This window comes from Peromyscus eremicus, chromosome 8a (assembly GCF_949786415.1).
Source record: "Peromyscus eremicus chromosome 8a, PerEre_H2_v1, whole genome shotgun sequence".
Taxonomy (NCBI): domain Eukaryota; kingdom Metazoa; phylum Chordata; class Mammalia; order Rodentia; family Cricetidae; genus Peromyscus; species Peromyscus eremicus.
Genome location: NC_081423.1, coordinates 2,946,278 through 2,958,381, shown reverse-complemented (window position 1 = coordinate 2,958,381; position 12,104 = coordinate 2,946,278). Strand labels below are relative to the sequence as shown.

General features: G+C 44.2%; 1 protein-coding gene across 1 annotated transcript in view; it reads right to left on the bottom strand.

Moving 5' to 3' along the window:
* Positions 1 to 10,326, bottom strand: part of Cpped1 (calcineurin like phosphoesterase domain containing 1) — a 115,468-nt gene extending 105,142 nt beyond the window's left edge. The window contains exon 1 of the mRNA XM_059269972.1: positions 10,144 to 10,326. Coding sequence (XP_059125955.1) covers positions 10,144 to 10,213 — 70 coding nt within the window. The 5' untranslated portion in view covers positions 10,214 to 10,326. The remainder of the gene's footprint in view (positions 1 to 10,143) is intronic.
* Positions 10,327 to 12,104: the final 1,778 nt, after the last annotated feature.

Below are 12,104 nucleotides of genomic sequence, written 5' to 3'. Positions count from 1 at the left end.
TATGAGGGTACAGGGTCCTTCTTCAGGACGGTGGGATGCAATGTCGACCGCAGTGACAGCTGCACAACTCTTTGCATGTGATAAAAAGCACAAACCATACACCTGAAAGGGGTAAGCATCCAGTATTTGAAAAGTAATTTCAAAGTGTCCTTCAGGGACTGATTCTTCTCCCCAAAGGATTGGCCATAACCGTTTTCCTCAAAACTGCCAAATTATTTGTCTCAGGTACCAGGGTGAATTTACCCTGTTTTTAGTTGAAGTACATTAAAAACAAAAAAATGGTTTTGAGACACAAAGACTTCTGAGTCGAGGCTTGGCGGGCACACTTACCACCCGTGAAGACCTGCCAAACCCTTTGGAGACCAGACAAGAAGTGGGCCAGGATTTCTTGGCTAGGGTGTCTCTTAGCATCACTGGCTTTGGCCAACACAGTCTTAGACAAATTACAGAATAGTAAGACATCTCCAGAACCTTATTGTGACATTTGGGGGTGCCTTTCTTGGGTAGATGTTGGCTATACCTTTGCCCCATGTCCCTATTTCCCTACCAAGATGCAGGCAGCTGCTGACTCGCTGGAGCTTGAGGGAGACATGGAAGTGGTGCCTTCTCTGGGCAGGTGCAGCCCTGCAGGGGTCAAGCTGGGCAAACAGAGTCTTGAATGAAGAAAGAGGGTAACTGTTCTTGCAGCTAAGGACACCTATCATAAGAAGAAAATGCTGTGGGATGTTCTGTATGGCAAATGTGTTGCTCTGATTGGTCAATAAATAAAACACTGACTGGCCAGTAGCCAGGCAGGAAGTATAGGCGGGACTAACAGAGAGGAGAAAAGAAAGAACAAAAAGGCAGGAGGAGTCACTGCCAGCCGCCACCAGGGCAAGCAGCATGTGAAGATGCCAGTAAGCCACGAGCCACATGGCAAGGTATAGATTTATAGAAATGGATTAATTTAAGATATAAGAACAGTTAGCAAGAAGCCTGCCACGGCAATACAGTTTGTAAGCAATATAAGTCTCTGTGTTTACTTGGTTGGGTCTGAGTGGCTGTGGGACTGGTAGGTGAGAGAGATTTGTCCTGTGGGCCAGGCAGGAAAACTCTAGCTAAATATGGCGCCCAACGAGTTGGCAAGAGTTTCCACCAAAACCTGAGAAAAGATTCTAAAACGGAGCTAAAAACAGCTTCCTAATTGTCTCTCTCAAATGAGGGGCAGCCTGCCGGTTTGAGTTACTGGTGGGTTCCTAGCACGCGTGCTCGACCTGCCGTATGGCGGGAATGAAGCCTCTGCAAGTGGCACATTAAGCTGCGTGGTGGATTTAGCCTTTGCTAATTTTACAAAACAAAAAAAGAGGTTTCTGGACCCACGATAGCTCCCAGAGCTGGCGGTAAATGTACCACCACCATGTTGGGAAGCTGAGGTGGGCAGAGCCAGCAGCCATAGCACCGTTTCAGTCTTACAAATGCTGCAGTTTAAAGCAATAGATTCACAAGAAGACAGATTCAGATGTAATAGTTTACAATGTGTGTAAAATATACATAGGCTTGAAAGAGACAAAAAGGTGATATATACAGTTATATAAACAAATACATAGTTTTAAAAAATAAAGTCTTTAAGAAACAGTAAAATTAATATAAAACATAAGCCACGTAAAGATGAATATTACACAGAGAATCTGGATTGTGTTGTCTTTGGGATTTTTAACTGAAGAAAAGCATTTGATCGTAAAAGATGTTGAGTTAAACCAATATGTATATTTTAAAGATACCTTGACTTCAAAATTTGGATGTAAGGATATGTTGCTTTGGAAAGGAGGCTCTGATTTTGTTTCCACAGAAAGCCAGAGGCTATGGATTTGTTCCAGATTAAGATACATCAGGTTTGACCAGCCAAGACCCCCTGAAAGGTCTCTGATGACACCATGGCCCAGATGATCCAACATCCAGAACAGTTTGAAGGCAACTAGCTCAGACAATACAGCCTCATGGACTATTCCATAATCCTAAAATTTTCTTTGTGTCCCCATAAGATACAGCGCCCCCCTCCAGCAGGAAGTAGTAAGAGAAGCTACGCCCAAATTCCCAAATTATATGTAATTTTACTTTGTTAAGGTTAAAACCTTCCTTTTTGGAAAAAAAAAGAAAGAAAGAAAGAAAGAAAGAAAGAAAGAAAGAAAGAAAGAAGGAAAGAAAGAAAGAAAAAGGGAAGTGCTGTGGGATGTTCTGTATGGCAAATGTGCTTCTCTGATTGGTCAATAAATAAAACACTGATTGGCCAGTGGCTAGGCAGGAAGTATAGGCGGGACTAATAGAGAGGAGAAAAGAAAGAACAGGAAGGCACCTGAGTAGGAGAATGGTAGACAAACTACGTGCACCCTCAAGAAGGAATGCACAAGACCAGGGATAATTTGCACAGGGAAGAGATAGACAATAAGAAGACCACTAAGATCTCTCAGCTTCAGGTGAACAGGTAAACTGGAAACACTTGTAGAAAGAGCAGCCTAAACAGATGGAAACCTTGCCCTGCTCCAGTGTCACTTGTCATCAGAGCGAAGGTCTCTGGACCTGCCCATTCACTAGGGTAAGAACCTACATCACAAAATGCCTTGGTACCCCTATATGGGAAGCCATCACAAACCAAAGTCAAAGCATATTTGATCACAGCTGTGCCTTAAGGCACATCAACGAAGCTGTGCCCCCATTTTATAAATGAGGACAGGTGACATTGGCATGTTTTCTCTTCTCTTTCAGAAGGTTACACAGAGTGTGGTCACTTATTCTTTGGGTGTCTGACTCACCTGTACATCAAACTTGGTTGCAGGACAGAAGGCCAGGCGTTCCTAGGCTACTGGGGTCTGCCGTTGCCCTAACCCTGCACCCATGCCCCTTCCTCTCTGGAGACTCAGCAAAGTTCAGATTTGGGTAGTGTACAGAAATAAAAGCTGTCTGTCAGCCTTCTCTGGGGAGTGGTCCAGAGGGTGCCGGGAAGGTCTGGCCAGCACTCTGGAAGACTTTTGCAGCAGACTGTCACTGCCAGCCAGTGGCTCAGACCTCAGTGACACTCACACTTCTGCCCTGGCCCCACAGTGGCTTGCTTTGACTTGTCCCCAGTCTGTGGATGCTGATGCTTGTTTTTAAATTGCCTCATTTAATGAAATGTGTGGAGCAGAGGAACATGGAGAATTGTTTCCACCTCTAAGCATGCCTCTAATGAAAATGAAAGTTTTGAGGAGAGATTCAATAAAAATGAGCTGGTAAAAATAAAGCACCAAACAGGAAAAATCTAAACCTAAGAATTCTCCATGTACAGTACTTCCGGGGGCGGGGGGAGGTTTAATTGACTACATGTCTATGGAGAGTAGGGTGCAAACTGGAAAAGACTCTTGCATTGGTACTTAATGCAAAAATGTCACACACAAGCCCATGTATACATCCAGGCTGTCTTAGGGTTTCTATTGCTGTGAAGAGACACCATGACCACAGCAAGTCTTCTAAAGGAAAATATTTAATTGAGGTGGCAGCTCACAGTTCAGAGGCTCAGTCCATTGTCATCATGGTAGGACATGGCAGTGTATAGGCAGACATGGTGCTGGAGAAGTAGCCTAGTGTCCTACATCTTGGCTTGCAGGCAACAGGAAGTCGACTGAGACACTGGGTGGTGTCCTGAGCATATATGAGAACTCAAAGCCTGCCCCCACAGTGACACACTTCCTCCAGTAAGGCCATACCTATTCCAGCAAAGCCACACCTCCTAAGAGTACCATACCTTATGAGCTTATGGGGGCCTATTGCATTCAAATACAAGTGCTTGGCCTGACCTAAAAAAGATGGATAAATAAATGTGCATTTATGGTCTACATGAAAATGAAATGTTAAAAGCCACAGTATATTCTTTCTGTTTTAAACTGTTTAATCTATGAAGATTCCACTGTGGGCAGAAAAGAAAGTAACAATGAGAGCTTGCTAATAATTAGACCCTTCCTCTATATCACAGACAAATCACCTCGAAACCGTCCAAGGGGCTGGAAGTATAGCTCAGTGGTTGAGTCCTTGCCTAATGTGCTTCAGGAGTGGGTTCCATCCTCATCCCCGTAAACTAATTTCCTTAACTTACTTTATTATTATGGGGGTACCCATGTGCCACAGCACACCTACGGAGGTGAGAGGGTAATTTGGGGGAGTCTGTTCTTGCCTTGCACCTTATTTCTGAGGCAGGCGCTCTTGTGTTTTCTGTGCTGCATACTCCAGGATTCCTGTCCTGCAAGCTGCATGGTCTGCAATTCTCCTGTCTCTGTCTCATGTCTTCCTGTAGGAGTGCTGGCGTTACAGACATATATTATATCCAGTTTTCTCTGTCGGTGCCAGGTATCACACTCCAGTCATCTGGCTTTTATGGTAAATGCTTTTACCCAGTAAGCCAGCTCACTGGCCCTTTGAGAACTTAAAAAAAAAACCAAAAAACAAAAAACAAAAAACTTGCCGAAATATAAGAACTGTTACCATAAAATATATTAAATACTGGATTAAATCTTCATTATCTGCAACTTGGGCAAAGAAAATTTTTGTAGGTGTGACATGATAAACGAAAAAGTAGATCAACTGGATTTCATCATGAATGAAAAGCTCATCTGAAAACAATTCACAGGGTGGAAGAAGGTGCCTGTGCATCATACATTCAGTAAGGAGGGTTCTGGTCTAGAAACAAGAACTCTTGGCTCAATTATAAAAAGACAACATATTTTAAAATGGCTAATGAGCCAAGTAAATATTTCTTCTGAGATCTAACAGTGGCCACTGAGCATACAAAAAGGTATTCAGTACTATCAGTGTGGTGGTCAATCAACTTCATTTGATTTAATGAATTATCAAGGGACTACACCTCTGGTTCTGTCTATGAGGGTGTTTCCAGAAAGGTTTAACTGATGAGAGAAGATCAGCCCTGAACGTGGGTGACACCCTTCAGTGGACTGGAGTCCCAGACCTAAGAAGAGGAGGGAGATGGGCACAAGTATCCATCCTCCATCTCTGCTTCCTGAATGTGGGTGCAATATAAGAAGCTGCCTCACACTCCTGCTGCCACAGCTGAGATCCCTTTGGTACCACACCTCCAATTATGAGCCAAAAAATAAACCTTCTTCCTTGAGTTGCTTTGGCTAGGTATTTTGTCCCAGCAATGAGAAAGGTAACTAATATAATCAGCCATTAAGAAATACAAACCAACACCACAATGAGAACCCACCCCATGCTACAATCAAACAGACAGCAAGTGCTGCAAGAAAGCAGAGAAACTAAATCCCACAGATACTGCTGGTAAGGAGGTAAAATGGTGTAGGTGCTTTGGCAAACAGACTGGCAGACTCTCAAAACATTAAGTATAGCTACTGCATGACCCAGAAATTCCAAACCTACACATCTGCCAAAAAGAAGCAAAAATATATGAAGACTTGGATGTGGCTGTTCACAGTAGCTACTCATTTTTTAAAAATGCCTTAATGAATATCCATCAACATAAAAAACCCAAATTCTTGTCAATAAAGAGGACACACAAATCTGGTTATTCACACAATGAAACATAATGCAGTAAAAAGGGACAAAATACTAACTACTTGCTACAATGTGAATGAGTTTCTAAAGCATTCCCAGGTGAAGCCAACCAGGAAAGTCCACATAGGATTCCAATCACAGGAAAGGTCCAAATAAGACATGTCTGTACAGGAATTTAGTAGCTATGTGTGAAGTGTGGGAGTGGAAACAGACGAAGATGGGCACAATGCTGCTTTAAACTACTGCATGTCTGTGTCACTCTGTAAATTTATTGAAAACAAGCTGTAAGCTCAGTATGAATGAAAGTTATGGTAAATAAGTTCCCAATGAAGTTTTTTAAAAATAAAACCACAGCCCGGTAATTCCAGCACTGGGGAGACTGAGGCAGTAGGCTCATTAGTTCCAGATCATCTTGGGCTAGAGCCTATCTCAAATAAACAAACCAAATAGTACAGTTAGAAACCAGTTCTTTTGAAAAATGTGATCTTTTTAAACATGTAAATGTGCACTGATCACTGGATCCCTTGGCTGGTTGTTACACTGAGGAAATGAGAAAGGACTGACGTTCCTTTAGTCACAAGAACTTCCTTCGGCAAATTAAATTAGTTCAGTTACTTGAACGAAGCAAAACAAAGCAAAGATGTCTTGTGAGCAGGCAGCTCTTAGGGGCAGCGAGCTCTGAGAACTCCAGCATCAGGCCAGGTAGCATGTAGGTAACAGAAAGCAGATGTGAAGACTAGGAAGCAATTTAACTGGTTACAGTGTAGTCGGGCCCACAGTCACTGAGTTCCAGCTCACCTGGTTAATAGCTTATAGCTCAGTTATCACCACAGGGCCTTCCACAACCAACCCAAGTCCAGCTACTGTGATTAAACTCTGTATTGATTTAGGCTGTTGGGCCAAATCCATCCACTCCCACAGCTTTTATTGAACAGAATGGTCTTCAAATAAGAAAGAACTAATTTGTCCTAAATGAAAAGGCACAATTGGAACTCTCACTTCATCTTCTGCCCGGTTACAACTGTTTAAACCTGATTATTTCTACTGAGAATCCACTTATTCTCTCCAGTGAGAGGATTTACAGGAAGGACCAAGAAATGTTCAAAATTAAGTCAGTTCCTACAAGGCAGCTGCAGAGGGGCAAAATGTCCAGGAAAACAATCTTTTATTTATTTTTGTTTAAAATACAGTCCTTTAAAAATTATTACTTTTTTTCTTTTATTTCTGTGCATACCTATGGGTTTACCTGTGTGAGTGTATACTACATGTATCTGGGTGCCTGTGGAATCTAGAAGAGGGTGCTAGATCCCCTTGATAGAGTTACGGGTGGCTGTAAGCCACCTAACCTGGGTGCTGAGAATTAAGGCCAGGTCCTCTAGCAGAGCAAAAAATGTTCTTAAATGCTGAGCCATCTCCCCAGCCCCCCAAACAATCCTTTAAAGGAAGCTACCCAAGAAGGTGGAAATTTCTGATGGGGGATGGGGTATCAGGAAAAATAAACTTAGTACCTCAGAACAAATTACATAGTTTTATTAATTTTATTATTTATTTTGTGGGGGTGTGGTTGTACACATGCCACAGCACACATCTGGAGGTCAGAGGACAACCTATGGGAGTTGGTCTTCTCCTACCATGTGGGCTCTCAGAATCAAACTCAGGTTGTCAGACTTGGCGGCAAACACCTTTACCATCTGAGCCATCTTGCTGACCCTTAAATATAATTTTTAAATTCACCTTTGTCCTGATTTCTCCCTTTCAGAATTCCTTCAGAACAGATGCAGTAAACCTCTGAGAAGACAGTTACATGCAGAAAAAAGTCCTAATTAGGATATGTCAAGAATCTATAATTATCAATTTGCCTAATTAAAATGAGTAGCTGAATGGGGCTTAGGAACATGAACTTTCTCAGGTGAGACATTTACATTTTATTTCTTATAAACCCCATCAGCAAAGCCTAGCAGATTATGTTAACAGGATGGTTGAAACTGAGACTCACTTACCCAACTCCTGGAGAAACAGAAGTACTGTCCCTCAGGGATATCACCTCTGGTAGGGATGGTATTTTCATTTCATTTGGGGGATAGACAGCTAACTGGGGACTGTGAGCACAGTATAAACTAGGGACGTGGCTTGAGTTAACTGAACTCCTCGGATGATCGTGTGAGATCTGTCTCTACAGACAGAGTAACTGGACAGCCCTGGGGGGACCTGTGCGTCAGCAGCTCAGCTTATACTCACATACATTCCGTGACACCGGACACCATGTGCCTTCCTCCCTAAGCCTTCCTGCCAGGCTTAGGTGCCAAGACTGGCTGCTGGTTTTTCCAGAATTTCTGGCTGTTTCTACTTTTGGATCTTTGATGTACGCTACATTTGTCTGATTGTAAACACACAGCACAGACAACACACACAGGCACTACCCACTGTGGTACACTGTCCCCTTCACAATAACGCCTCCAAATCTTAAAGCAATGAACCCCATCCCTACTTCCCTAAATGTTCTGAATTCCAGATAATCTCAAACCCACTCTCTGATGCCAATCAATGTCCCACCCCCTCACCCCCACCCTAGTCATCAAGCATGGCCAAGTACTTACAATCCTGACTCCTCCCACTGCAGTGGCTACTGGGTGCCAGGGATTACTATTGGGTGCCACAGCTCTGTGCCTAGATTTGGAGCCTGAGGACTGGGAATTTGTCACCCTCTCTATTCCCCACAACTTACTAGAGTGAAAATGAGACATGATAAGTGTTTCTCAGGCTTCAGCAGGAGACTCTCCTGTCTGCTGAAGACAGGTATAGCCCTCTGGAAGGTAACACCCAGTAAATCTGGGAGTAATTACACCCTATAACCTACACCCTTGCTCCTGAAGAAATTCTCCTATGTGTCTACAGAAGGCTTATTATGCCATTGTTAACAAGAATGAAAAGCAAATAACCAAATGGTCATTGTACCAGTCAGGACCAAGGAAGAAACAGTTAACATACTAAAATTAGGAAAATTCCCGGGTCACCTTCAAAGGGATTATTTGGGATGGTTGAATGTAAAGAAACTATGAGGGATAGTTTAGCAGCTAAAGATAGAGCCACTATCACTCAGATGCCTCAATCTGGAAAAGGAGTCTGAGAAAACAGACTACTGAGAAAAGCAGGGCTTTCAGGGGAGGAATACAGCCCGCAAAAGGGAACCCTGGAAGGACACCAAGTGCAGGAATAAGTGTGCTGGTGTTCTGCTTTCCCTTCGCCCTGATCTCCTGTGGGAGCTCCCTATTGGCCGAGTCTCTTCCTTGCCCAGCTCTCAAGCCTTTCTAAGGAATAGGGCAAAGAGTTCATTGCTGCGTGTCCATAGAAGTCACTCTGATAGAGCACTGTGGGAAAAAAAAAATTGGAGACAGAAAGAGAGAAGAAAGATACCAAGTTGGAGAAGACTCAGCATATCCAGTAACAAAATGTACAACACGCATACTCAATCAATGGAATATGGCCCAGAAAGGAAATAAGGAGAACTACTACAGTAAAACGGATGCATCTCAAAAACATATAGGGAAAAAAGAAACAAACAAAAAACAAGACACATTAAATGTAGAAAATGGCACCATAGCAGACTGTATTTTCCCCAGTCAACCACAAGTGGATTTTTGGCCATGCACTCGTGCAGAACCTTGAGTTGCAAAGAGGGAAAAGAACCAAAGACCTAGGAGAGAATTGGAGGATTGATGTACTTTGGCTAGGCAGCCAGAGGTAAGACTAGGGAAATGAACTTGAAAATAGGATGTGAAAGCTGAGACGAGCCAGACTTTCCAGTCCCACTAGGGACCGTGAGAGCAGAGAAGAGCAGGTACCAAGGCCCTCCAGGGTTTGGAACCAGCCTGATTCTTTTTCAGAGCAGTTCAGGCAAATTAGAGGCAGGAGAACGAGGCAAGAAGGGATTGCAAGAGTCAAGAAAGGAGAACTTTCCTGTGGTTCTAAGCTAAGTGCCTGAGAGGGATCAACCCCAAAGACCCAAACAAAACAGAGGGGTACAGGAACCATTCGCGTTCCCTGAGTAGCTCAAGGCCTTGCACCTGTGTTCCACCGCGGGTTACAGAAATATTCTGAATGTGTTAACGCTCCCTTTGAGGCTAAGACCAAGATCCAAGAACGTTACCAGGGCCCAGACAGCCTTCCCTCTCTATTGTTATAATAAACAGCCGCAACTGTGGGGTATAAAACACAATCTTACAAGTCACAACTTCTGACACACACACCCCGCGCTTGTCAGGTGCCTCTCATAAGCTGGCTTCCCATAACCACGGGGTCCAGTTCTACGGATGAGGAAGTCGAAAGACAGGTCCCACGGCACAGGCTAGGCAGTTATTCACGTCTCTGCCATCTCCACCCGACTTCCGTTCCTGTTTTTTTTTTTTTTTTGCTTGCAAGGTCAGGGCAAGGCCAGGATAGAACCCAGCACCGCGACGAAGGCGCAACCCCTACAGAGGTCCCCTGGTGCCGTGTGTGCACCGGCGAAGCGGTCCGGCTGGAAGTGTGCCCCATGACCGGAAGGTTCCCCGCGCGGAAGGTTCCGCAGCTCTGAAGTGCCCCCTTCCCGGGCGAAGAGCCAAGCAGTACCTGAAGAAAACGCGTCCAGGGTCCTGCCCCGGGCTCTGTGGAAAACATCCCCCGCCTCCGCAGATGACATGGCGAGCGACTTTCTGGTCTTGCCTGGGCACGTTCTGTGGGAGGAGGGAGCGACTCCACACCGCCGGGCAGCCCCGCCGGAACAGTTTCTGGAACCTGCCCTCAGCTCCCAGAGGGACGGGCGGGGCGGGGCCGCTCCGGTGCGGCTAGTGCTGCCTGGGAAGGACAAGGGACATGCTGCCCCTCTGGGATCGACCCGTGCGCCTGGTCAGGGTCCCACTTGCACAGGAGCAGACTTGGTGTTGACGCGTTGAGACCTGGAGTTGCCATATTTAACAAGTATAGGGCCGCTTTGTAATTTGTAATTTCAGATCGAAAACAATAGCAAAAAAGATATAAGTATCTCCCCAACTATTGTATGGGAGATACTTATACTGTTTTTCTTTAAAAAAATATTGTTTATCTATAATTCTATTTCAATTTGATGCCCTAGTTTTTAAGTTGCAACCCTTCCAAGCTGCCCGCCGGGGCTTTAAGGCATCTTGACTGCCTGGACATTGCCACTTAACAGTCACTTTTCTTTTGCTGTGCAGCGGGCATTGCCCTAAACACTTTGTGTTTAGCTCAATACCTCATTGGCTTCACTCAGAGAGTTTACAACTCTTGAAAATTAAGAGCTGCAGGCGAGCAAGGCAAGCTGGGATCTGCCCTGCTCAAAAGCTATGGCACAGGACAACAGCCCTCACACTTGCTACCAATTCCGATGTCAAGGCTGAAATGTTGAATTCAGATCTCCAAGAAGAGGATGTTTTGATCAAGCTCTACAGAGGTATTCTTAGGGTTTGCCAAGATTTTGACATTCTCTTCTCAACAAGTGGCCTACACTTGGAATGTTTTTGTGGTTAGTGGCGCCACAATGACTGTCCCATGACCTTGAGTCAGATATAGGTCATAGTGATTCAAGACAGAAATGAGCTCATGTCTCCGTACTTGGGTTCATCCTAATACTACAACTTACTGTAGGTATGACCTTCAAAATTACTCTGTATCTCAGTTTCCCTACCTATCAAATGAGAACAATACCTAGGGTTATAGCGGTGATTCTCAACCTTCCTAATGCTGCGACCCCTTAATACAGTTCCTCGTGTTGCAGTTACCCCCAACCATAAAATTATTTTGTTGCTACTTCATAACTGTAGTTTTGCTACTATTAGGATTGTTATGTAAATATCTGATATGCAGATGCTCTTAGGTGACCCCTGTGAAAGAATCATTTGACCCCTAAGGGGTTGCGACTCACAGGTTGAGAACCACTGGGTTATAGGGTTGGTGAGAAACTTAGATGATGTTATGATTTGAACATAAGATCTCTCTCTTAGGCTCTGTTAACTCCACTGGTTGGGAATAAGACCACTATCAAAATTTAAAGCCAAATCTGAAATGAGCTTTAATTAAATACTGATCAGGATGGGCTCTGGCCAGATCCATCTCTGGGTTCCCAGGAAATAGTCACGAGTCACGTTTTTGCGGGAGCTTAAAGAGGCAAAACCTCTAATTCACTGCATTTCCCATCAGGTCCTGTCAGAGGCACACATACATCCTACCGTATTTCCTGCTCAGGTACCTCCTGCCCACTGTGATCAGGCACATCCAGTGCAGCTCAGACGAGCACAGGACAAACAGGAACTTATTCTTAACTGCAAACAGAACTCTTAACCTGCAAGGTAAATGTTTCCTGGTTTGGTCTCCTATTTACTTAGAAAGTGTATTGTTCTTGTTCCTGTTTTGGTCTCACAGCCCATGCTGGACAGTTCACCCCAGCTACTGACAGTATTTTTGGAGGTTCAGAAGATGGCACCAGGTTGGAGAAACAAGTTCTTTTGGAAAGTATGTCTTGAAGATAATCTTGTTCCTAACCACTTCCTGCTGCAGCCTACTTCTTGTGCATTGAG